General features: G+C 45.8%; 2 protein-coding genes across 6 annotated transcripts; both read left to right on the top strand.

The window, feature by feature from the left end:
• The first annotated feature begins 979 nt into the window (after nucleotides 1-979).
• On the top strand, nucleotides 980-13,788 carry LOC125738831 (nucleosome assembly protein 1-like 1). Of its 5 annotated transcripts, none has more exons than XM_049008239.1 (15): nucleotides 980-1,125; nucleotides 3,858-3,897; nucleotides 5,065-5,153; nucleotides 6,067-6,169; nucleotides 6,629-6,770; nucleotides 7,320-7,412; nucleotides 7,576-7,704; nucleotides 8,400-8,471; nucleotides 8,624-8,763; nucleotides 8,900-9,045; nucleotides 9,125-9,144; nucleotides 9,253-9,378; nucleotides 9,464-9,496; nucleotides 10,001-10,051; nucleotides 12,205-13,788. In XM_049008239.1, the coding sequence occupies exons 2-15, from the start codon at nucleotides 3,881-3,883 to the stop codon at nucleotides 12,241-12,243; spliced, it is 1,200 nt and encodes a 399-aa protein (XP_048864196.1). In that variant the 5' UTR covers nucleotides 980-1,125; nucleotides 3,858-3,880; the 3' UTR covers nucleotides 12,244-13,788. The 5 variants fall into 5 exon arrangements, with proteins under 5 accessions (XP_048864196.1, XP_048864200.1, XP_048864199.1 ...); XM_049008243.1 differs by lacking the exon at nucleotides 12,205-13,788 and adding an exon at nucleotides 10,887-12,190 and having other exon boundaries at nucleotides 1,009-1,186; XM_049008242.1 differs by having other exon boundaries at nucleotides 1,010-1,186; nucleotides 7,320-7,400.
• A 356-nt stretch (nucleotides 13,789-14,144) lies between these two features.
• LOC125738832 (pleckstrin homology-like domain family A member 1) lies at nucleotides 14,145-16,318 on the top strand. The gene is made up of 2 exons (XM_049008244.1): nucleotides 14,145-14,824; nucleotides 15,559-16,318. The coding sequence occupies exon 1, from the start codon at nucleotides 14,353-14,355 to the stop codon at nucleotides 14,794-14,796; it is 444 nt and encodes a 147-aa protein (XP_048864201.1). The 5' UTR covers nucleotides 14,145-14,352; the 3' UTR covers nucleotides 14,797-14,824; nucleotides 15,559-16,318.
• Nucleotides 16,319-25,145: the final 8,827 nt, after the last annotated feature.

The raw sequence follows: 25,145 nt of genomic DNA, 5'->3' as shown, positions 1-25,145 counted from the left end.
GGTTTGACAAAAGTTTTGACAAGCATAGGCTGGTGGGCAGCCTATCACAGTCTGATCTGTGACACAACATTGTTTCATAATGACTGACAATATAAGACCCATACGTCGGAAACGTACCTCATTTTTTGGTAAATATTGTATATTGTGTGGAATATATTACAGTATTGCCAAAGCTGCCTGTAAATTTTGTATTTTGCATGTAAATATCGAATGTAAATACCAAAGTGTAATGTTTTTCATACAGTAGAGTTTGTGTATTAAAAGTCATGTTGCATTATCAGTATATTGACAGCATTAAATTCCATCCATCCATTTTCCAAACCGCTTATTATACTGGGTCGCGGGGCAGCATTAAATTGAGTGTGGGAATTAGCCTGGTTTCCTCATGTTGATTGGACTTTTTTCAACCATTTCAATTTCTTATCTAGAGACATGCAGTTAGGTAAAATGACATTTCGTAGGGTAGTACGCGCTTATGTATACCCTACAATGGACTCGCGTCCCGTCTAGGGTGTTCCCTTGCTTTGTGCGCTGTGCTTCCACGGTTAAGCTCCAGATCGCCAAAAACACTGAATAAGCTGCTAAATGATAAATATACTGTAGGATGATAGATAACACACAAAAACAGCAGATCGCGCGGTGCCCCACATTCACACGCTGCATTGTGATGTAAATACTGTCATTTTTAATGCCTTCGTTTCCTCACCACAGAGCCAGAAATCTGTCGTCACTGAAAACAGTTGTGAAACAATTGCTTAAGTTATATGAAGTCCTTCTTGGTGGGCTGAAGAGACACGTAGAGATGTGAGCTACGCATTCCCATCTCGATTAGCCAAAGAGATCAAAACAACGGGGACTGCTTTAGTCGAAACGCACACAAACGGCATTATAACAGAAATGACTATGCACAGCGGTCAGCTTATCGCAGTATCTCCACAAGGGGCTCCGCTCTGGCCCCGCCCACAAGCCAAGCGTTGCCCTGGTGACCGCCGGGTTACGTGCTGACGCTGGATGCATATGTGAGCGCCGGCGGCGGCGGGCTGCCTTTCCTTCCTTACCGCCATCAGTGCGAAGCTGCTCGTTGAGAGTCGCGTCTGTACGCGAAGAAGCGACTGAGAACAAGAGGTTAGTGGCGGAGAGAGGGAGAAAGCGGACGTTAAAAGGTGCACGGCTGTGTTTGGCTCAGGTGCGTTTGCTGTGTTTCGTCTCGGTTCCCTGTGTGATGAATTCCCCGGGAGTTGGGGGTGGGGGTGTGGGAGAAGTGAGCGCGCCTGGATCACCGCCCGCCCTGCTTGGTGTAACTTAGCCAGGCGCGGCCATGGAGGATGCGCCTCCAGCACGATGCCGCTGTCGCGCGCCGAGCGGATAAGCCGCCTGCGTCCGCGGCGCGAGCGCCACGTCGCGCGGCGAAGCCCGCCGAATGCCAAGCCGTAGCGACGTTTCCTGTTTACCGCGTCGGGCGCGGGCGCTGAGTATTTCAGCCCGAGTCCTGACCTTATTTCATAAATAAGGCGGGAGGGGAGCCCAAGAAGGAGGCGGCTGGTGGAAGTTTTTAGCACTGAGGCTTTATAAGAGGTAGAAATCATGGCTGCTCGCATTTCCCGGCTAGTGCCTCCCGCTGCTCGGTTACCCCAAAACGGACTTTCTGAGTGAATCCGGCGCCAGGCACAGACACTGTAGGCCGGGGGCGGGGGGGGGCAGCGCATCCCCCTCCGGCGGTAACCAGCTCCTGGTAAAGCCGCCCCTTTCCGCAGTATAGCTGGCTAACTAGCTTACTAGCTATTACAAGAAGGTCGTTATCAGAAACCCAGTTTAAAAGTGCCCTATGACTGGTTGCAAACCCTGTAAAAGGAGACATGGTTAATTATCGAAGATTCTCTCTATTTCCCCCCCCCCCCCAAATTTTCTTTTCTTATGTCGCCACGTTTTGCAACACGTGGTTAGCACCCTGTGTAAAGTTCAGCAGGTAACTAGTGACTGTGGATAGTGTACTGCCGTGCGGGGCTTCCTAACCAAATACAGCATCGTTAACTGCTTATTTGGGGGCTTGGGTTTGGTTTACTATCTTTACTTTAAATTTACTTTAATTTGTTCGGTAACAATAGTAGCGGTGCAGTAAATATTAAATGTAAACCGTAAAGGCTACGCTAGTTAGTTCAGGTCGTTGTTAGTCTTATTCGATTCTCTGATGTGTTGAGGCCTGTTCTCTGACCATAACCGCATCAGAAGTGGGTTTAGGGAGAGCGTGAAGCCCGATTGACGGTAAACGACGCTTGAGTGGGCTGCCCGGGGTGCAGGTTGCTGGAGGTGGGGGGTGTTGTGCGTAACCTTTTATTAAGTTCAAGTTCATCGCCTGATTGCTTAGCGGGGGCGTAGTTGGAGAGAAATGGATAGGGGGAGCAACCATATGTGATATAAAAGCTATTCAAGCCAATACATACACGTTTATCTTTATTTTATTTTTTTTTATTATTTTTTTGGGGGTAGGGGGGTGATGAAGAACCCAGAAAATAGGCCTGGCGGTGGCCCTTTTGCTTAGCAGGTAGTTTAGCCGGACTGAATGCGCAGCGATCACCTTGGTGAGACTCTGAGCGGCTGACAGCCGAGAGCTGCTCTCTGATTAACCCCGGTCATGGTGCCCTGCCAGTTCAACCGCTGCCATTCGCCCTTGATGTTGACTTCACGTCGGTTTTGAGATTATGTATAAAATCCTGTAGTGCTTTTTGACTTTTGTCATGAGCTAAAAAAAAGTTGCATCTTAAGCAGAGTGTAGGAAATATATATTTTTGGATGTGTCAGTTCTCATTTTCTGGCAAATACATTTTGCTGTGTCACATTTCCTCTATAATTGCCAACCTGCACAAATATTTTTGTTTTGAGAAGACTGAGTGTTTACTTCGGCATTGACCAGGATCACACCCCATATGCTTGCCAGGAGACCAATCTCGTCATCTTTATGGTGGTTGGGTTTACTGCTTCTCCAGATGGTACTGGGGTTTCTGTGATGGGCATCCATAGGGTAGCCATTGTTCCCAGCCAATGTCTAAGACATGGAGCCCCAAATGAGCAGTACTCCAAGTTTATCTGCAGAAAAGATTTATTAAATTCCTTTGGAAAATCGGGGTTCCCTGTTATTTACATACAGTGTGTAGCCACTAAGGTATCTAACTGTTAAGTGTCATTTAGTTTGGGTCCATCATGCCTCATGGTTTGTGCTAAACTAGATGTTTTGGGATCGCTTTCCACAGAGCCACAGTAACTTCCGATCTGCAGTTAAAGTCAAATCTCAGGCCCTAGAAGCGGACAGGATCCTCTGATATTCTCGGTACCAGGGCTGAGCTGGTGTTCAGCCTCTTCTGAATGGCCTGCCCTGCTTTAGCGATGTCCGCAGACCTTCGCAAGTGTTCTGTGTATCATATGTTCTGCTGCATCAATAACAGAGTTGAGAAAATGATTTTCTTAGTCGTGTGTCTCCATGCTTCGTGGTAGCCTCGACTGTGGTGTTATGAGAGCCCTCTTTTGATTGGTTTCCATGATGTGGGTGCTCGGTCTAATGTTGGATCGGATCACCGGGTGGTCCGATTGTTTCCTTTAGACTCGCTATTCAAGTACTGAGATTAATTGGGGTATCTGCCTTAAAGTGGCCCAACAGGACTGTGAGCCTCATGCAAAACGCTGAAGTATAGACCTTGATTTATTTTTGAGCTTCGCTGTAAGCGTTTGTATGCTGCTTAGCGGCCGTTAATGGGAAGATAAATCACGAATTGACAAAGCCAAGAAAATGGCCTTCCAGGGCCAGAATGTGACTGATTCTGCCTATACTGAAGCAGTTTTTTTTGCTTTTCTTCCCCCTCTAGGGATTTTCTGGGATCATACCAAGATGGCAGACATTGACAAGTAAGTGTTTTCGCCTACACAGTGCTGGTGCTGGTCGCATCCAGCCTTTTTGAAAGCGCTTCCCCGCTGGTCTAGGTTCATCAGCTTTAAATACATTTCATAGTATATCCGTAACGAGCCTGGAGCTCTGCACATAGAACACCCACATGGTGAATGGATTTGGGCACCCCCCTCCCCTAGCAAGGACAATCATCCATTACTTTCTTGCGGGGAAAGGATGTGTTTTACTCGCTGCCGTGGATGGCGCGTCAAGGTGTCGGAGCCGCTGCCCGGCTCTCCCGGTGCCACCCCCACACAATGGAGCTCTGTCCGAGCTCACTGGCAGAAATGCATTGGCATTCCAATCTGATAAGGTCACGCATGTCAGGAAGGCAGGGGGCTGTGGGGTAAACAAAGGGCTCCCATATTAAGTGCTTTACAGTACTCTGTTGCTGTCATCGCCTTCATTTGCCTGGAGGGATTTTCTAGAGGCCCCCTCGGTGACACTCACCCCCAATGATACTCTCATCCACTTGTCTCCCCTTGAGTCCAGAGCTTAGGTGTTTTTCTCAGCTCCAAGAATGCAAAGATCGTACTTGTGGTCTTGGCAAGACTAGTCTTGCTACCCCCCCCCCCACCAAAAATGAACTTGGTTCGCAAAGAATAATGGGATTGGTCTTGCAACCGACACCTCCTTGATATTTGGGGCAGGGCAAGAACCACTCTGTACTTCTGTTCTTGAGTATTTGAGCTGGTCTTCGGCCATGGAAGGTGACGTAAAACGGGTACACAGGAACACAATTACGGTCAAGTATGCATAATATTGAGGGAATGCTCCATGTCTTCTCGCTGGGAATTCTCTGGGTTTGATTAATAAGCCTGGACATGTGGCCAGCCTAGGGACTATGCAGTACAGACAAACAAACATCCTCTAGCCCCTCAGTGCCTGTTAATCTGCCATGTCCTGGACTCGTTGCATCCGTCCAATGATTTGATGATGATTGATGGAGTGCGCATCTGTATTAATGGATTCTGAAGAGGTTAGGGATTTGGCTGCCCAATCTGCCACGTTATTGAGGTGCAAATGGCGTTTGGTACAGGGTCTTCCCATAGGGGGCTGGGTTCTGTGTTAATGGCTGATACTTGGTGCCGTGTGCGAAAATAACTCCTATCACCCCTCCCTCACAGTAAAGACCAGGCTGAACTGGACCCTGCGGACATGGAGGATGTAGAGGAGGTTGAGGACGAGGAAACTGGGGAGGATGGCAACAGCAAAGGTAGGTGCTTTTTTTGTGTCCCATGTGTCTGCTGACTCGGTGCAGATATAGAGGTTTTTCATGGAAGGGTTCCCCTCTGCACCCCCCCCCCCCCAGGGCTGCTGGAACTTGGTGAGATTTAATTCATTAAATCGTAGCATTCTGAACACTGATCGCTCTGTTGTGTGAGTGTGAAATGCCTTTGGGGGAGATCCAATTACTTATTTAATTTGTGAATCTTAATACAATCAAGTTTTGGGATGCCGGGATGGCGCTTGCCTGTGATAAGGCTCAGCAGTATGTGAGATGCAGAGATGAGGAGTCAGGTGCTGCTTCGGAGTCGCACGCCGCTTGCTTCCCACGTTTGTGCTGACGGAGATCCGCGGGCTCTGGCTTTATTCGTTTCCTGTAGACGAGTGCCTGTTTCCTCATGCCGTTGCGTTGTCAGATCGAGACGGGAAGCTTCTACGTCTGGGAGGACGAGATCTCTGTTAATGAGACGGCAGGTGGTAGGGGGTTTGTGTTGTTGGCAGTTATCAGCGCTTTGAAAACCCCCCTTGTACCACTGGGGGGCTGCTTTGACCCTGCCCACCATAGGGATTGTCATAGACAGTTTGACAGGATTGAGTGATAGAACTTCCGGGTTGTTCTGTGGGGCATCCTTCATCTGTCATACTGTTTAGGGGTGAGGAGCTGAGTAACATCCAACACCTTGGCTGATTTTCCCTTTGTAGATACTACAGGTTACTGGAGGACCATGTGCGGCCAGGTGTTTTCTGTGTAGTGCTTCATGACCCAAGCTTGATGATACAAGCTGCCCTGTAAAACTTTATAAGCCACTCTGGATTAGCCTGGTGCGCGCTCAAATGTAGATGCCGCAAATAGGTTTCGGTTGTTATTTGCTCTTTATGGAAGCTAGTCTTTCTGCACCCAGCCCGCCAGCTCACGGTCCAGATGATGCAGAACCCGCAGGTCCTGGCGGCTCTTCAGGAGCGACTCGATGGCCTCGTGGGCTCACCGTCGGGGTACATCGAGAGGTGAGGCCTTCTCCAGCTGTGACACCTTTGTCCTGCTTTGGTGGCACCTGCCTGAGCTTCTTGGCGGCCCGAAACTTAGTGCTGTAGTCGTGCCTTTGCACAAACAAATAACTGTGGTGATTCTTGTCGGGGCTTTCTGAACACCTGTTGCCCTAATCTGGGGCATGGCAGACATATGGGTTCAGAGGCACTGTTAAAATGCAAGTGTGCTGTGTCTGCGCTGCTGTGGCACAGACCCAGCTGAGGCGGGGAACCTGCTGCTTGGGCTCTTGTCACTATTGTTGAGGCCTGGAAAACCAGGCTGTCTCAGAGCAGTTATTCACAGGACTGTGGTGACCATCAGCCCTGCAGTTGTGGCTCCGGCCCAGCCTATCTGGAGACCTCCCGGGAGTGTTGAGACGTCCACTTGCAGGGGACCCTTAACTCATGTTTTTTTGTGATTTTTCACACCTCTCTCAGTCTACCCAAGGTGGTAAAGAGACGCGTCAACGCTTTGAAGAACCTCCAGGTGAAGTGCACCCAGATCGAAGCTAAGTTCTATGAAGAAGTACACGAACTAGAAAGGAAGTACGCTGCCCTTTATCAGCCGCTCTTTGACAAGGTGGGTTTTAAACATCTTCATGTTTGCTGCGCTTCCTGATCGACCCTCCTGATTGGCTCGGGCCTGCCCAGATATTCGCCTGTCTAGCTGCCTTCATCTAATGTGCTGGTATGGGGGCTGGGGGCTAATTGGAGTAGGATTTATAAGGGCCTGAGTTTAATCCTGTTTGTTGGCTCAGCTGGCGTTGTGCTGCATGTGTTTTTAGAGTTGAATGCCTCTTCTGGCTTCTTTGCTGGGTAATTCCCAGTGTGCCGTTAGACTGTCAATGGAAGAAATGAGGCCGAAATCTGGTTTGTGCGATTGTGTTGTCTAGCGCGCTTTGTCTTCCGGCTGGTAGCTTCAGCTTTATTGGGTTAAACGAGCCGATGGCCTACAGTGTGAGGATCCCGCCCCCCCCCTCTGCTTGGGGATTGATGTCTCGTTACTGCATTCGATGTTAGCCGTGCATCTGGCTCGTATTGGGACTCTGTCCATGTGCCCGTGCCGGAATGGCCCTGGCTTGTTCTCCGGTTCTGATGTGGTGCTTTTCTCCCTCCGGTCCTCCCCCAGCGAAGCGAGATTGTCAATGCGATGTATGAGCCTACCGATGAAGAGTGCGAATGGAAGGGGGATGAGGAAGAGCAGCTGACAGTAAGTAAGCAGGTACTGCTGAACCCTGCGGTCCCGCACGCCGCCCTCGTGCCTGCGCTGTGCGGCCCATTCATTTTTCAGCATGAAAACGGATCTCCCCTGTGTGGGGTTCTCAGGTTCCTTCTTAGTCTGGTTGGTGTTTCACCCAAGCTGTGCCTCTGTTTACACATTAAAGGAAGAAATGAAGGAGAAGGCCAAAGTGGAGGAAGAGAAAAAAGACGAGGAGAAGGAAGACCCCAAAGGCGTTCCGGAGTTCTGGCTGACCGTCTTCAAGAATGTCGACCTGCTCAGTGACATGCTGCAGGTGTGTGTGTGTGTGTGTGTGTGTGTGTGTGTGTGTGTGTGTGTGTGTGTGTGTGTGTGTGTGTGTGTGTGTGTGTGTGTGTGTGTGTGTGTGTGTGTGTGGTGAGAACGCCAGCGGTCATCTTGTGGAAGTTGCTGCCACCTACTGGTGCAGAGTGATCACTTTAAATAGGGCTGCAAGATTCGATGTTTGCAAAAAAATGCAAAACAAATTCCATAAAAAAAATACATACATTTGAATAATGTTGCTTGGATAGTTCTACAGATGGGCGGCTGTCCCATTTTTGGTAGCATTGGCGGTACTTGCCGGCATGTCGATTTTAAAATGGTAAAATGCCACAGAAGGCAAGTAATCGCACTGGCTGTCAGTGGCAACTGGGAAGTCTGGTGTGTTTTCACATTAGTGCAAGGCGTTATGGGAAATATGCTTATGTGCAATAAGTAAATTGGCACTTTGTTTTTTAGCTCTTTCATGCACATACGGATTTGAAGGAGAATTCATTGGTGAAAAGTGTTTATGGTTACTATGATCTCTAGAATTATCAGGGTATTTTCAGGATCAAATTCTGATAATGAGATATCAAAGTATTCAATAGCTGTAGCCCTGAAATTAAACTGGTTCACTGGATTCTATGTACATGGTTTGTCCTGCGTCTTTTACCTCTGAGCTCCCTGTTAAATACTGGTGTCCCCCAGGAACATGATGAGCCCATTCTCAAGCACTTAGAGGACATCAAAGTGAAGTTCTCAGACCCTGGCCAACCAATGGTAAGCATTAGCTGTGGCCATTATGCTTGGCAGGGTGATGGACTGTCTGTCTCATGCATCTTCCTTTAACGGCTTTAGATCCTGTGCCAAGCTTGATGGTTAAATAATCCAGCAGTTTCTCTAACTGCTGCTCTTGTTCTCTCTCTCGTCAGAGCTTCACTTTAGAGTTTTACTTTTCGGCCAACGAATTCTTCACAAACCGAGTGTTAACGAAAACTTACAAGATGCAGTCGGAGCCGGACGAGGGAGATCCTTTCTCCTTTGATGGACCGGAGATTATGGGGTGTACAGGGTAAGGAATCGCGCCTCTGAGTCACCAGCAAGCATACTTGCAGCCCGGCATTGTCTTTTGAAGTGTGTACCAACCTTTTAGATGGCAGTCCTTCAAAGTGTGATGTGACTTCCGCCCTCTGTCCTCCTCAATTCAGCTGCCAAATCGACTGGACGAAAGGAAAGAACGTCACATTGAAGACCATCAAGAAGAAGCAGAAACATAAGGGTCGCGGGACAGTGAGGACGGTCACCAAGACTGTCCCAAACGATTCCTTTTTCAACTTCTTTTCCCCACCAGAAGGTAGAAATCCCCCCCCCCCCCCAGAGTGTGTGGAGTTTCCCTTTTAATGCAGATCTTAACCTTTACTTTTTCTTTGCAGTTCCAGAGAAGGGGGAGTTGGTAAGTGAGACGGGGAGGGATAATTTGTGACCCTTTCCTTTCTGGTGTGAAGTGTAATTGGTTTGATGGGCTGGTGCTGGTTGACGTCTTGTCCCTGCGTTCTCACAGGATGAGGACTCGGAGGCCATCCTCGCGGCCGACTTTGAGATCGGACACTTCCTCCGTGAGCGCATCATTCCGAGAGCCATCCTGTACTTCACAGGCGAAGCCATCGAGGACGACGATGACGACGATGTGAGTCGCGTCCATACCCTCTGAGCCTTTTCGGCGTGATGGTCGTGCTAAATGTCTAAAGCGCTTTCCTTTTGGTGCCTTTCAGTATGATGAAGAAGGCGAGGAGGCTGATGAGGAGGTAGGAATTTCTTTGTACGAAACTTCCCAGAACCCCTGCACTGTCTAGCTGGTCTATTTTAGGAAGTACCACTCTTTGGGCAATTTTAATGAGCATGGTGATTAGTGTTGAGATTGTTTTGCCTGTCAGTGGTCACCAAACCTGCTCCTGGAGACCCACCACTCTGCAGAGCTTAGGTACAGCCTTAATTTAACACGCCTGATACAGATAATCAGGCCCTTCAGTAGCTTCTCAGTATTGGAGCCAACTTGACGTCAACAAAGCTGGCTGTAATACTTGCCTGTACCTGGTGTGTTAAATTAGGGCGGCACCTAAGATCTGCAGTGTGTTAGGTCTCCAGGAGCAGGCTTGGTGACCACTGCCATGTGGTTTCTCTGTGGAAGTCTGTCTTCAGTTTAATTACCACTCTGAGCTACTGGCTTGGAACATAATGGAGGAAGAATGGCTATCCTAATGTGGTGGAAGTTCGAGGAGCATGTTCTCAACATTTTTTCTTTGATTCAGGAGGGTGCTGAGGAGGCAGACGAGGAGAACGATCCAGACTATGATCCCAAGGTGGGTGATTGGTCTGATTGGCAGAGGAATGCCCTCGGTCATGACGTCATGAAAGGACATGACATTTCAGCACAAGAATATGTGCTATCAATGCCTTTGGCTTGGTGATAACTGAGGTCCTGGTGTACGTGGTAGAAGCCGGGGGAATTGGTGTTGGCCGTAGTGCTGTACAACTGGCTCATGGGTGTTTTTTGTTTTTACTTGTACACAAAATGTCGAGGGTGGAAGGAAAAATGATTGGTTCAGAGATGACCAATTGGGTTGTAGAAGTGGTCGGGCCAAGCAACTGGAGTCAGGACCAGCAAATCAGATGTCTTAGTCCCGCCTTAGTCTCCTCTAGTTGCTTGCACCCACCTCCTCTGCAATTTCATTGGTCATCTTTCAAACCCAATAATTTTTCCTTCTGCCCTCAGAACATGCACAAGAAACTTCCATCAGTGTACGAATGCGGTACTGCACGAGAACACGCTGGTACCAAAACTGCTTGTACCTGAGCACTTCTCTCCAGAGGTGTCCTGCTTGATCTTGATCTGATTGGATCTAGACAGTGGATTATGATAATCCTAAGCCTTGATGCGGTAAATTCTGGGTACGAAAAGCCAGCTGTGCTGAGTAGGGAACTAGTTTTGCGTGGATATTCTTTAAATCCATTTTTGTTTTCGTGCGGCCTCATGGCACTGCTTTTAAACTGGACTCCCTCCATTAACTAACGCTTGGTGTGGGGGGCAGGCGTTCGTATCCAATCGTGTTTCCGTCTTAGTCTGTACAGATTCTCAGCAAAAATAGAGAAGTGCTGAACTCAGTTCTGTTAGCGAATCACTTTTTCCCTCATCAGCCTGGGAAGTATTGAAAACCCTACGATGAAGAGCAGAAAGTGGAGCTTGAGACTAAAATTTTGTGTGAAGTACAGCCAAATGTCAGCTGAAAACACCCTAAATCCTAACTGGACCAAGACAGCTGGTAAACTGCATGAGATGTGACAGCTTGGAACCCAGACTTGTACTGACGGGTTAAAACTGAGTCTGCAGTTTGGATAAGATGAGCTTTTTCTGCCTGACACCTGCATCTGGCTCATCTGCTTGCCAGCTTCTGCGACTGTCTGCTTTAATGAGTGTGTTTTTTTGAACGAGCTATGACTCTGTGGAAATTTCAGTTTTTGTTATGAATTCCTTTAAAGGAATGCAAAGCTTTTCATTACGTTTGGCAGATGACTCTTCCCTTGGATTGTTGCATCACAAAAGTGTCATGAGGTCATGTGATTTCTGCTTTAATATTTGCTTATCTAGTCTTTTGACTTCCTTGTCAGCTGTGTTAATTTTCCTTCACTAGGTTTAATTGTTCACTGTACAGATAACCCTGTCGTGGTAGGTACACCTTCTTGGCTTTTAAAGCACCTCGCGCATGCAAAATGCTCATTCCCGCCTGTCTCTCCCCTTTTGCTGCGACAGCGAGATGGAAAGTGTTTGTTGTACTTCTGGTTGCATAAGTGTTTTTATTCTGTGTGTTGAAGTCGGAATGCTTTGTGTTAACGGTTCTTTGTCCAGTTCACAGATTAGTCTGACTAAAATCCTTGAACTGAGGTTTTAATATCAGTTTAATTGGCTTTCAGTTTGGTTTTTTTGCCCAAGACTTCGTTTTTTAAAACTTTAGATATCCGGTTTCAGGAACTGCAGTTATGTTGTCTGTAAGAGCTTTTGAAATCCTACAGTTTTCTGAACCTTCACTTGGTGCTTCCATCGCTTTCCATTTGATGTCCTAAGGGGTACCTGAGGTCTGTCTCTGCAAAGCAGAGTCTACCTTTCAGTTTGAATCGGTGTGCCTTAGAATGGATACTACATGCAACAGCAGATGTCTTTTACTGAATGACACCACTGTCAGGTTGAGTGTGTTCGCTGCTGGGCCGAGAGCGTGACTGCTAGCTGAGTTTCACCACTGATTGTCCATCCGAATACCACCTGGAATACCCTGCAGTCTCAGTATATGAGTCGCTTCCATTCTTAGTCACACTAATTTCTGAATTCCAAGCCGTTTGAGAGTGGGATGTCTCGCCTCAGGTCATCAGTGGTGCGTCTCGTGTTGAGAGCAGAGCGTGAAGGTCATTGTTCCCACGGCCCCTCCCTTGCATTAACAATGTTCTCTCCCTCCCCCAACAGAAGGACCCCAACCCACCAGCCGAATGTAAACAGCAGTGAACGTCGTGGCTTTGAGGATCGTCTGCACTGTAATGGCTTCTCACACAAGTTAAATATCGCCTTATAATGTTTTGTATTCTTGGTAGAAATTAAAGGAATTAAATTTTTTTTGTTACAAAACTCATGGGGGGCGAGTTCCAAGCAGTGGCTCATTCTGCATAGTATTTTACTAGACTGTCTGTACAAATAGAATGGCGTAAATCCCTCTTTAAAAGGCATGAATGTCCATTGCTAAATATTTGGATTCTTGTGAAGTCTCGTTGTATCTCTTGGACAGCAGCTGTAGGGAAGTACGAAGTGGTAAGGGGCAGGTGCGGGGGGTGGGGGTGATGTGTTGTGACCTGTTCCTTGCCCCAAATAACCAACCAAAGCAATATACACCCTGGAAGGTTGTGAGCGTCTCTGCACGTATTCGTGCCCTTGTCGGTTTGATATGTGTAGTTTTTGTGACACCCAAAATTTTCACCCTGTACCTTGTGAGATGGCGGCTTCTCGGTGAGCCCCTTTCGGCTCCATCCCGCCATGTAACGCGGAATTAGAGAAACCCCCGTCGTACCATTCTGGGGCATCCGTGGTGTTGGTGGCCTGCCGTTTTCTCCTTCCATTCATACATTCCAGTATGCAGATGGCAAAAAAACACCTGGATTACTTCTGATCCCTTTTTGCTTTCTTTAGTAAATTTCAAATGGAAAGAGATGGAGACAGTCAACAGACATGATCAAGTTGCGTTCCGTTTTATCTGAAGGTTGTGTGTCATGGTATTATGTAAGTTTTGTCTTGGTGTCTGCCATAGTTAACTAGGCACTCTTCTCCGTAGCACTTGGTACACCGTGTGTCATTTGTGTCCTCTGTGAAGCACTTCTAACAGAGGAGATGTGAACCCTCCTTTAACTGTCAGCTGACGTCCTGCCACGTAGAACTCCTTGTCTACAGCATAACTCAAGTGCTTAAAGCCTGGTAGATCAGGTCCCCACCCCCCACGACTTGCCCAAAAAGAGTCGTGTACAGGACACTTGTATGTCTCAGGCTAAGAGAATGTTTAAATAACAAACCAAATGTTACCCAGTGACAGTGTTGGCTGTGTTTAGGCATTTATTATCTTTTTTTTTTTTTTACATTTTGGCAGAGTTGGGTGGATCTGGTTGCGGCTGTTTTTTGTTCATTTCCTTTTCCAGTCTCCCTCTGTGGGCAGGTAGAAGCCTCCACCCCCTTCCAGCTTGATTGGATCTCAAAGGCAGGCTGAAGGAAATCTGGTCTTGTGGGATTTTGTAGTTACCTGACTTTGGGGTGAACCGCCGTTCCCCGGTTTAAAATCTGTCACCTGCTCCATCCACGTGCAGAGCCATTGGTCATGGTGATTAAACTGCCGTTCTGCAGGATTTCCCCAATGCTGCGTAAGCTCAGTGGCAGACTGTCATTTGGTGTTATGGATCCTACTTGGATCCTTCTGAACAGCTGTTGTAAAAGCAAAACGCTATGCTATAAAATTCAAATGTACTCTTAACTACGTGTATTATGTATTCCTGAATAAATTGATTAAGCCTGCACCTGTCTAGTCTCTGGGTTTTTTTGTGTGTTATATGGGTCTGTGACGTCTGTGTGAGGCTATTCGAGTATCACGTTTTCGGCTAATGATCACGCAAAGACTGGCCAGTAGAGGGCCCCCGTAACCTATCAAAGTATAAAATGCCTTTCCACATTTTGTAAAGCGCAAGTGATTAAGATTTTCCCACACTCAAAGGATTAAAAATTTAATACGGGAGCGTTTTATTAGCTAAAAGTGAATCTTCTTAAAGCCAGTATGGTCTCTTAGCACTTTCTTTATGCGCCGTCCTCACGTCAGAAGCCCTCGCTGTCATCTCCCGTGACTCTCCGCCGCGCAGCGATGGGGGGGCGGTCCGCTAGAAAAGCCTGGGGGAAACCCCAGCCAGACCGGACCAAGCGATCATTCAATTCCGCCGCCCGGCGCCGACGCTGCAGCTGCGCCGAAGAGCCGGGAGTCGCCAACAGTTTTAAACGGTGGCGTTAGCGGGGCTTGTGTCTGCGTTGCTCTACAGCGTTAAAAAAAACAAAACCACACTGACTTTCAAAGTCGTGCGTTTTTACGCCATGCTGGAGGGTGGCGGCAAGGTGCTGAAGGAGGGGTTGCTGGAGAAGCGGAGCGACGGCTTACTTCAGCTGTGGAAGAAGAAACGCTGCGTCCTCACAGAGGAGGGTCTCCGGCTCCACCACCCCAAGCAGCATGACGACCCGCGCCCCCAGCAGCAGCAGGTCACTGAGCCGCGCAAAGTCAAGGAGCTCCCCTTCTCGAACATGAAGACTGTGGACTGCGTCGAGAGGAAGGACAAGTACGTCTACTTCACGGTGGTCATGATCGAGGGCAAGGAGATCGATTTCAGGTGTCCGCAGGACGACGGCTGGAATGCCGAGATAACCCTGCAGATGGTCCAGTACAAGAACAAGCAGGCGATCCTTGCCGTCAAGTCTACGAGGCAGAAACAGCAGTTGCTGGTGCAGCAAAAAATGATCAGGAACTCACAGAGCGTGGAGTGACTTTAGCCTGGATGCCGGAATAGCTGCGGTAAGCCGGTCCCGGAGGAAGCTTTCCCAGAACCGTCAGCCCTGAAAACTCCTTTGCTTGGGGGATCTGCTCTGCAGAACTGTCCGCTGCCTCTACTGGATGTTGCATTAGGATGTTTACTTTGAATCACACTTTGCTGCCATTGTTTGCGAAATGATGGTTTTATTGCAAACTCGAAAGTCTTGTGTCTCGCTACAATGAAGTTAAAGCACGAAACCCGTGGACTCGGTGTCGCGTTATTCTCGGGTCGATTTGATAATATAACATCAGTTGGTCAAGAAAATAATTCCGATTTTTTTTGGCAACGCCGAACAGGCCTATGCTAATACGGTAGGATATTTAATTCGCTGGCATGATCAACTAGAAAAATAATTCATGAGTAACGAATCCTTGATTTGTTAGACTTGCGGGGTTTAAACTTGAGACGGAAATATAATTTTGAAGAACTTAGTATATTACGGCTATGAAAGATTTCATAGGTTAACTTTTCAGTTCAGTTCGTTCGTGAAATCGGGCAAATTATTGATTAATTTGAAACCACTCTGAGTCCATTTTTCATCTATACTATGAGTTAGGTCCTGGCGTATATATGACATTCCTAAAATATGAAGCACTGTTTATTTCTGTGTTCCCCCTGAAGTCCGTGCTATTTTAGTATCGCCTATGAACGCATCCTGTCCCTGTACATCAAACTACCATGACACCTGAATTAGTTTAATTTATTGTATCCGCAGGTTAATGGGATGCGCAGCAAAGAATCGATGTCGCCGCCCGGTATTTGACTAACAAAGGGTGCAAAGAGTCTCACTGACCGCTTCTCGCTCCCAACAACGTGCATCTCCAGGAATTCCCGTCTTTTCTTCAAAGTCTTTAACAAAATGCATCATATCAAGTTTATCTAATTCATTAGCTTGTGGTATTATATTTATTAATCGCATATGTTGTCTTAGGCTTTACATTCGTTAATGTAAGAATGTTGTTGCTGAGTAATTAAACAGAAATTGCATTATGTACATAAAAGGAATATATTTATGGTATGCTAACGGCACAATGAAATATATTCAAAATAATTTAAGTGTGCAGCACAGATCGCTCTAAGAAAGTTTAAACTGACGCCCGTTTTGATGTCATAAGTGGATTTCTTCTCTAACTGCTATCAATGCCAGTCTTTTAACCCCCAAATAGTTAATAGTACCAACCAAAGATTTCATTTTGAAAGCGCAGTTGATCGTAAGATTTACCTTGTTTTTGTCCCTCGACAAATTAGAAAACCTGGGAATCGAGGCAGCATAATTTAACTCTGACCGACTTGCACAGATGTATTTTTATAATCTGGGTCAGTAAACCCAAGGTCATAATTAAACATGCTCATTGTATAGTAGTTGCCTTGTATCATGTCTCCGAAGATGTTACTTCATTCATGAATTACTGTGTTTGTGCTAAATCTGATTTGAAGACTATTTTCATACTTGAATATACATTCCACTTCAAACACACTGTAATCCTTGTTTTTATTGCTAGCTTACTCATTATACTGTTGGGACAGCTAGAAAACGACGTGTTCTAACGTAATGGCAAAATGTAACATTTACAATAAAATAAAATAAGTGAAAATTGTTTTCTATAAAAAGTAGGCTTACTTTTAGAGGGATTTGCAATCAGCATTCCCCGGCCTTCTGTTAATTTTATATTTTTTTCCAAAAATTGTGCCATGCATATTGTGCAAAGTTGTAAATGTGTTCCTGTCCCTTGCCAGTTGAGTCGATATGTTTTTCACAGCATCACCATCGCACCAGTGAGCTCCGAAATCCCCGGTCTGTTTGGCTAGCGGGAGTGCGGAGGCGCGTTCGGCGCGCGCAGGCTCCCGCAGGGCCACGCGGAGCCGCGTTCGGCGCGCGCAGGCTCCAGCAGGACCACGCGGAGCCGCGTTCGGCGCGCGCAGCCTGCCGCACGGCCGCGCGGATCCTTGGAATTCTGCTGCGGTGACAGTCGCTCCATGTAGGTCAACGCCTGGGCTTCGCTGGTGATGAAGTCATGTTGACAGACGGATGTGTGCCAGCGGGGAACTCCAGGGACTTCAGTGTAGACGGCTGACATTCCTGAAAAGTCTGGCACGGAAACATGAGAGAAGGCTGAACGGCAGCCCGTGACCGGCTTCATATTCAGCGTTCGTTCCCCATGCATAAGAAAATAAAGCGACTTATTTCGTTTTTGGAACCTGGAGTACTAAGTACGAAGACCGTTTTAAGGGTCTGCTATTGAGTTCCAGACAATGTGCACTTCTCTTACCGGGTTCACTATATATTTTTCTGATGACTAAATGCATGCAATTATAAGGGAACCTGCTTATAATTTAGTCAGTGGCCCTTCTTGAAAAAGGGAGAACCTTGAGTTCGCCATTACAGTCAGAGTTAGCCTTGTGTAAGAGATGAACATATTCTTTACTGGTAATAGAACAGAAAATAATGTTTCTTATATCACAGCTTTGCAGCATGAAAACGAGGGCTTTTCTGTAACCACTGTCACATAATAACATAGCCTACTTAATTTGTTGAACACGCAAAAGGAACAAAAAATCCAAGCCCTTTTCTTCGACAGCGAAAGCATCTGGTCCGCCAGCTCGCCGCACGTCGCTTTCAGCCCGTTGAAATGCTGCGCTGCTGAAAGATGCGTGTTAAAGTAACGACGGATAAAAGGCAATTAGTTGATCGCCCGGAGGCTTAAAAAACGGCTAGCAGACAACCTTGAGCAATTTTTCCTGCCTTCGTGTCATTGAAGAAGATTAAATGTTTAGCGAATATGGGAGATGCAGCGAGAACAAGCATTTTATATAAGATTGTAGATTAATAGTCAGTCGCATGAAAGTCTAATCAAATTTCATGGAAAGGAACTATTTTTAAACTGTTTAATAAGTGTGTGTGGTTCGTGGGGGGTGGGGGGTGACGTCACGCAATCTAATTCATAAAATCACATTTACTATTTTTTTTCTGGTACAGATGATACTTGATATATATATATATATATATATATATATATATATATATATATATATATATATATATATATATATATATATATATATCACCTCCTTTCCCTGATGGTGACACCTATTTGTTCAGTGTCTCAGTGTCTGTCCTTCTACATTTAATCTTTAGAGGCTCTATTGACTTGAAAAGACTCAGCATCAATAGAAGATGAGAAATGTGTTATATTTGAACAAAGTGATTCTATGATGAGTGAAGAGGAACCAAATCAGAGTGGTATATATAGAATCGGGGCCCTTTGGAGAACATGCTGCCAGCAGAAGCAGGTAGTTGGGATGACCATAAGATTATCTAGAGCATGAGGTGACATCCTACTGCCGCATGGTACAAGATGTAAGCTGGAAAGCAGCACGTGGAGAACGGGAGGCTGGTCGGCACGTCCCTGACTGCCACCTGCATTTCCCTTCAGCTGGTGAGCTGTCAAAACACCCAGCAGCTGCAGTGAGGTGGTCCGACGGCTCAGGTGTCACCCCCACCTGCAGAAGCGATCGGGACGAACGACAGAGTCACCTTGCACGAGCGCTGCGGTGATGACTCAACTGGGGGGGGGGGGGGGGGGTGAGCAAATAGTGGCACGAGTTAGTCTTTGTTGGTATTGGGATAATATCAACTGAAAATAGACTGGTAACTAAATATGCTGAGCAAATTCCACCACCCAGTGATACTTTGCAATTAATAAGGACAATGAAGGGTACGGATGCTTGTCAGCTATACAAAAAAGGCACAGTGTATGATTCCTTTCTGATTATCATGAAAAATGCATGAGAGGTATCCCTTTTAAAATGCAGGATACAATTCAGATGCACATAATCCACGGGAAATTGTCTCTCGGCATTATTAACAAGGTGGCAGATGCTACATAGAATCACTCTATAGATTTTACTCTATGTGGGCAAAATATGATGAAGCATTAAATGGCTTGTTGCAAATGTAATGGAAGGAAAGCAGTGTGTGCTTGAAAAAAAATGTAATATTGGCAATTTAGAAAAACAATCTTTCTGAATATCTGATTGAAGGTTGACAAAACCTCAGCAGCAAGATGGAAAAAACAGCCCAGTGAGCAGAAACTAAATCACTGCAACAATAGAATTATTGTCAGAATCCTGACATTTTTAAATGAGACTGGATGACTCTATACTCTTTACTGTTTTTTATTTTTTATTTTATTTCACACAGAGGACTAGAGTTTCTGTTTGCAGATTAGGCTGATACTCGCTTAGTCACCTGCCAAAGTAAACTGTACGATTTTCAAGGACGTCGATAGCAAGGCTGCAGCACCTGGTTGGCTTGACTGTATCCCATAATTCTCGGGGTAATTCACCATGTGGATTTTGTCCTGGAGCAAGGAAAGTTGCCGGCGTGATATCAGAATTTTATCAAGTTTTTAAATGTCTTGCAGCAGTAAGCTTGATAAGCTGCGTTAAAAACAGGAAAAAGAGATGCTAGCAAAACATTGTATTACAAATAAGTTGTTGGAGTTTCTGATGATCTGGTGTTGAGTGGATTGGAACTAAATCAATTTCTGCCAAACTGTATGTTCTCTGCCATGTGTGTTGAGTCATAGCTGATGCTGTTTGTGAATGACATTGGGACAGTCTTCATTTGAAATGCTCACTTTTTAAACTAAAGACACCATAGCTGTTTCTATGTTCATTATAAAGAACCGTTTTATATACTTGCTTGTCCTACTCAGGGTCTCGGGAGACCAGAACCTGTCCTGGATCTTACAGGAACAAGACGGGGAACATCCCATAGTGGGGCACCTCTCTGCACACACAGAGCAGAGGCAGAGCCTTAAAACTCTCGTCATGAAGGTGGGAGGCAACAGTGCTAATCACTGTGCCACCGACAGTGGGGGGGGGGGGGGGGGGGGGATTTGTTCCAAGCACCACAGGCCATAAAACAAGTTTGTAATTATATGTTTGTGGGGACTCTCCATTCATTTCTATGGGGAGAACACTAATCTCAACACAACAACCTTAACCCCTACCCAACTGCAACCTTAACCATAAGTAACCAAAAAAATTAGACTTTTAGCATTTTTACTTTTTTTTGATTGCATTCACAGATCTTCGTGGGGACCTGAAAAATGGTCCCCACAACACCAAAAAACTGGTTTTTATTACATTATGGGGGACATTTGGTCCCCACAATGTAATATAAACCTAATCCACACACACACACACACATTAAATTGTAATTAATTTTTGGAACTTGTGTCTGTCTTGCGTGTCTGTCTTGCTTATTATTGTTAGCACACTGGCTGTGGGGTCTGAGAGTAATGAAATATCAATCTTCTGTGTGTCCTGTACATTTGGCATGTTTGTATTCATATCTTTGTGGGGAACATCAGTTCATTTCTATGGGCAAAACCCTAATCCCAACATGACGACCGTAACCCCTACCCAGCCCTAACCTTAATCATAAATAACCCCTAATCCCAACATGACGACCGTAACCCCTACCCAGCCTTAACCTTAATCATAAATAACCCCTAATCCCAACATGACGACCGTAACCCCTACCCAGCCTTAACCTTAATCATGAATAACCCCTAATCCCAACATGACGACCGTAACCCCTACCCAGCCCTAACCTTAATCATAAATAACCCCTAATCCCAACATGACGACCGTAACCCCTACCCAGCCCTAACCTTAATCATAAATAACCCCTAATCCCAACATGACGACCATAACCCCTACCCAGCCCTAACCTTAATCATAAATAACCCCTAATCCCAACATGACGACCGTAACCCCTACCCAGCCCTAACCTTAATCATGAATAACCCCTAATCCCAACATGACGACCATAACCCCTACCCAGCCTTAACCTTAATCATGAATAACCCCTAATCCCAACATGACGACCGTAACCCCTACCCAGCCTTAACCTTAATCGTGAATAACCCCTAATCCCAACGTGACGACCGTAACCCCTACCCAGCCTTAACCTTAATCATAAATAACCCCTTATCCCAACATGACGACCGTAACCCCTACCCAGCCTTAACCTTAATCATAAATAACCCCTAATCCCAACGTGACGACCGTAACCCCTACCCAGCCCTAACCTTAATCATGAATAACCCCTAATCCCAACATGACGACCATAACCCCTACCCAGCCTTAACCTTAATCATGAATAACCCCTAATCCCAACATGACGACCGTAACCCCTACCCAGCCTTAACCTTAATCATAAATAACCCCTAATCCCAACATGACGACCGTAACCCCTACCCAGCCTTAACCTTAATCATAAATAACCCCTTATCCCAACATGACGACCGTAACCCCTACCCAGCCTTAACCTTAATCATAAATAACCAAACAAAAGACTTTTGGCATTTTTAATTTTTTGATTGCAGTAACAGATTTTTATAAAAGCTTCCACTTGTGGGGACCGTTTTTTTGTCAAAGTAAGAGGTTTGGTCCCCACAATGTAATATGCACATGACACACACACACCCATGACCCATGCACTATGGGCATTATAGAAGAACCAATTAGCTTATAACTGCATATCTTTAGACTGCAGTGGTAAACCCACAAAAATACCAGGTAAACATAGAAATCCACACACAGAACTAAGGGAGGATTTGAACCCCCATGGCGTGAGGCCGCCGAGCCGCCCTGTAGAGAATAACAACTGAAATAGGTTAACGTGATTTGTGAAATCTTGACTATGACCTGGAAACCCTGAGTCACCGACGCAGCAAGCTAGAGGCATAAGCAAGACTGTGCTTCGGGTCAGAGTCTTTCTTAAACATCCAGTCGGGCTCGATCGAGGGCGGAGCATAGAATCATGTGCCTTATGCGTTAGCATGCACGATGCTAATTCTGCTAATGACATAAGGGTACACAGTCTAAAAATACAGCTGATCTGTAGATTTCAATTCGCATCTCTCGACGAGTTTGCCTTGCCTAAAATTGTATTTTATTTTTTAAATACGATGGATATAATTTGGCCGTTTATGAATGAAGTCTTATTGGTTTGCATTACATGTGGGTGATTTTTTTTTTATCACCTCATTCTTTCCGATGAGCCGAAGGTAACCTGTGTTGGGTCTGGGTTACTCCCCACCCCGGATGTGGGATCTGTGCTGTGTGGGAAATAACAGATAGACAAATGGAATGAGATGGGAAATAATTCACTGTACTTCTGCTGACTGTGGAGAACGCAGCCCGGCCAGGCGTGAGTAATTCTTAAAGTCAGCAGGTTGCTGCGAAGGAATCGCTTCCTTATTTACCGCTCCCTGAGTGTGTCTGGGGCCTGCAGGCTTTGCTCCTCCTTTGATTAGGCTTAAGCACAGTCCTCTTTAGGCCCAGGGTATCAGACTCTGCAGTTTTTAACACCAAAGGAGGTGCCTGCCTCTGCGCTCAACAACCTTGCTTCAGAATGAGCTTGTCTTCCAGGAAATCTGCAAGAAAATGATGCATTTTTCAAAAAGCAGAGAATCTCAGAGTAGTGGCCAGGATCTATACAATTCTTCTTTGGTTCAATCATAATTTACTAAGGCTGTTGCAGCCTAATTTACGTCTGTTTTTGGTTGGTTGTTTTGGCCTGAATTGCTGTTGAAAATACTGCTGAAAATTAGCCTAAATAATGAGCCGTTTGCAATGGCTGTTTCTCTTCATTAATCTTCACCAGTGCACAGAAACTATGTGTTAATAAATAACATGCATTTCTTGAAGTGTTTGCAAAACACAAGTTGATTTTTGCCCCTATTCAATAATTATACCAGAATGCATTGTGTTGACATATGCTTAACTTGGCAATTAGGGGTAGCCTACCATTTACTCTGGCTTTCTGTGAAGTATTTATTGCTTTTGAATTTTGTGCTCTTGCAGTTTTCTCAGACAGATATCACAGAGAGGAAACTTTAATGTCATATTCAACTGGTGAGTATCAGAGAGCAGATTCTACCAGCATCCCTGGAACTATTTGGCTTAAGGGCCTGATGGTGCCACGATTACCCCACCAGGCACTTAAAGACACAGAACGCCAGCTCAATGGAGCAGTGGTGGTTTAATGGTTAGGGAAGAGCGCTTGTAATTGAAAGATTGCTGGTTCAAATCCCCAACCAGCAAGGCATCACTGAGGTACCCTGAGCAAGGTACCGCCCCTGGGCGCTGAATTAGCTGCCCCCTGCTACGTCACATTGTCACAAATGGGTTAAATGTAGAGGACACATTTTGTTATTGTGCTATGGTGTGTGAACAATGACAATTAATCTCTAAATTCTAAATGAGCTGCACACTTTAGATGAGTTTATTTTGCAGTCCTGATTTGTACAGCCTTACATCCAGCTCAACACCAACGCAAGATGACACCTTTCAGCTCAGCACTTGCCTTCTACCTCCATGGCATGTCATCTATGGGTAACACATTTAATGAAACCCAGTTGGTCTTTGGTCAAGTTGGTCATTGGTTAAATATCTTCTTATTTAGAGAAGGACCTTTTATGTCTGAGTTTGTGGTGGTATTTATTTTTCGGGCAGTACTCTCCTGTGCCACTATTCTGTCACACACAGAGCATTTAGAAGACAAACAAGTGAGAAAACTTTGAGGTCAAAGAGCAAGGGCAGTCAGCCCTTGAGGAGTTAAGAGTAAGGGTTCACCAGTACCTGGAGGAGATAGGGTTAAGGGCTCAGCAGCACCTGGAGGAGTTAGGGTTAAGGGCTAACCAGCGCCTGAAGGAGTTAGGGTTAAGGGCTCCCCAGCACCTGGAGGAGTTAGGGTTAAGGGCTCACCAGCACCTGAAGGAGTTAGGGTTAAGGGCTCCCCAGCACCTGGAGGAGTTAGGGTTAAGGGCTCCCCAGCACCTGGAGGTGTTAGGGTTAAGGGCTCACCAGCACCTAAAGGAGTTAGGGTTAAGGGCTCAGCAGCACCTGGAGGAGATAGGATTAAGGGCTCCCCAGCACCTGGAGGTGTTAGGGTTAAGGACTCACCAGCACCTGGAGGAGTTAGGGTTAAGGGCCCAGCAGCACCTGGAGGAGTTAGGGTTAAGGGCTCACAAGCACCTGGAGGAGTTAGGGTTAAGGGCTCACCGGCATCCATAAAGCCCCCTAACTTGCTGAGCCAGACACAGCCTCAAACACTAACTGAATGAAATACATTCATAATAGAAATACTGGATTAGTATTAAATTGCCTGCTGCGTTTAAATCATTGACTGAACATAAAGTCACTTCCCAACCCCTTTAAGACCATGACAAATTGGGCTGCAACCTCTTAAATAACCTATGTAAAATTTCCTTTAATAAACCGAATGGGAATATATTCTCTACGCATGAGTCGAGGTCTTGGCCATATACTAAGTTAAGTGATATCAGTAAAGCCAATAAAGCAGAAGTAAGACACCAATCTATGATTAGTCCACATACAGTACCAGTCAAAAGTCTGGACACACTGGTTGGGTTGGAGAAACATTCCAGGTGGCTGGACGCTGGTTGAAAGAATGCCTAGAGTCCGCATTGCTGTCATGAAAGGCAAAGCGGGGTTGTTTTGAAGATCCTAAAATTTGAGACAATTTCGAGATGCTGAACGCTTCTCCTGGTCGTTGCAGTAATTGATATGTATTACTTCATCGCCTTGAGGCCTATTACAGTGAGGTGAGCAGCGCAGCCCAAACAGAGACAGCTGCACTTGCAGCAGGTGTGTCCAGACCGTTGACACTTATTGTAAATATTTACTAAGGATCTGGCAAGTGACACTGTCCCCATGAGATGTCCTTCAGAAGAGGAGGACTACACTATCACTTATAATAGTTAGAAAAGAAACAAATATTTGTAATCTTTATTACCGTACCCCACCCTAGAGACGATGGTATCTCCCAGAATGGTGATCTCATTTATGAAATCTTTGGTAATGCCTTTTGCACCTATGAGAGCTGATAGGTTCTCATGTAATATCTGGTGGGGGGGTGGTGGAGGCCAAGAAGGACAAGGGGAAATGTCTCCTATGTAGTGTTGGTATTAATGTGTTACACAGTAATTATAATTATTTTTTTTTTATAGTACTATGATTTAAATGGGTTATTTGCTTGTTACTTTTGTGAAAATATGAATGGACAAATGCAGCCTATTCCCCTAATTTCCTGTTTATGATCCAACGCCATCCGACCTTACAGTGGTGCAGTGAATGGGTGATATTAGATACAGTGAAAGATAAAATTTGACAGTTGTATTGTCTCGCACTGTTACAGCACTAAAATAATATAACTACCCAGACAGCAGACATGCATAAGTCTCCGTGACGCTTTATAATCCA

The sequence above is a fragment of the Brienomyrus brachyistius genome, chromosome 3, assembly GCF_023856365.1.
Source record: "Brienomyrus brachyistius isolate T26 chromosome 3, BBRACH_0.4, whole genome shotgun sequence".
Classification (NCBI taxonomy): Eukaryota; Metazoa; Chordata; class Actinopteri; order Osteoglossiformes; family Mormyridae; genus Brienomyrus; species Brienomyrus brachyistius.
Note: the sequence above shows the minus strand (reverse complement) of the source record. Positions and strands in the feature narration are given on the sequence as shown.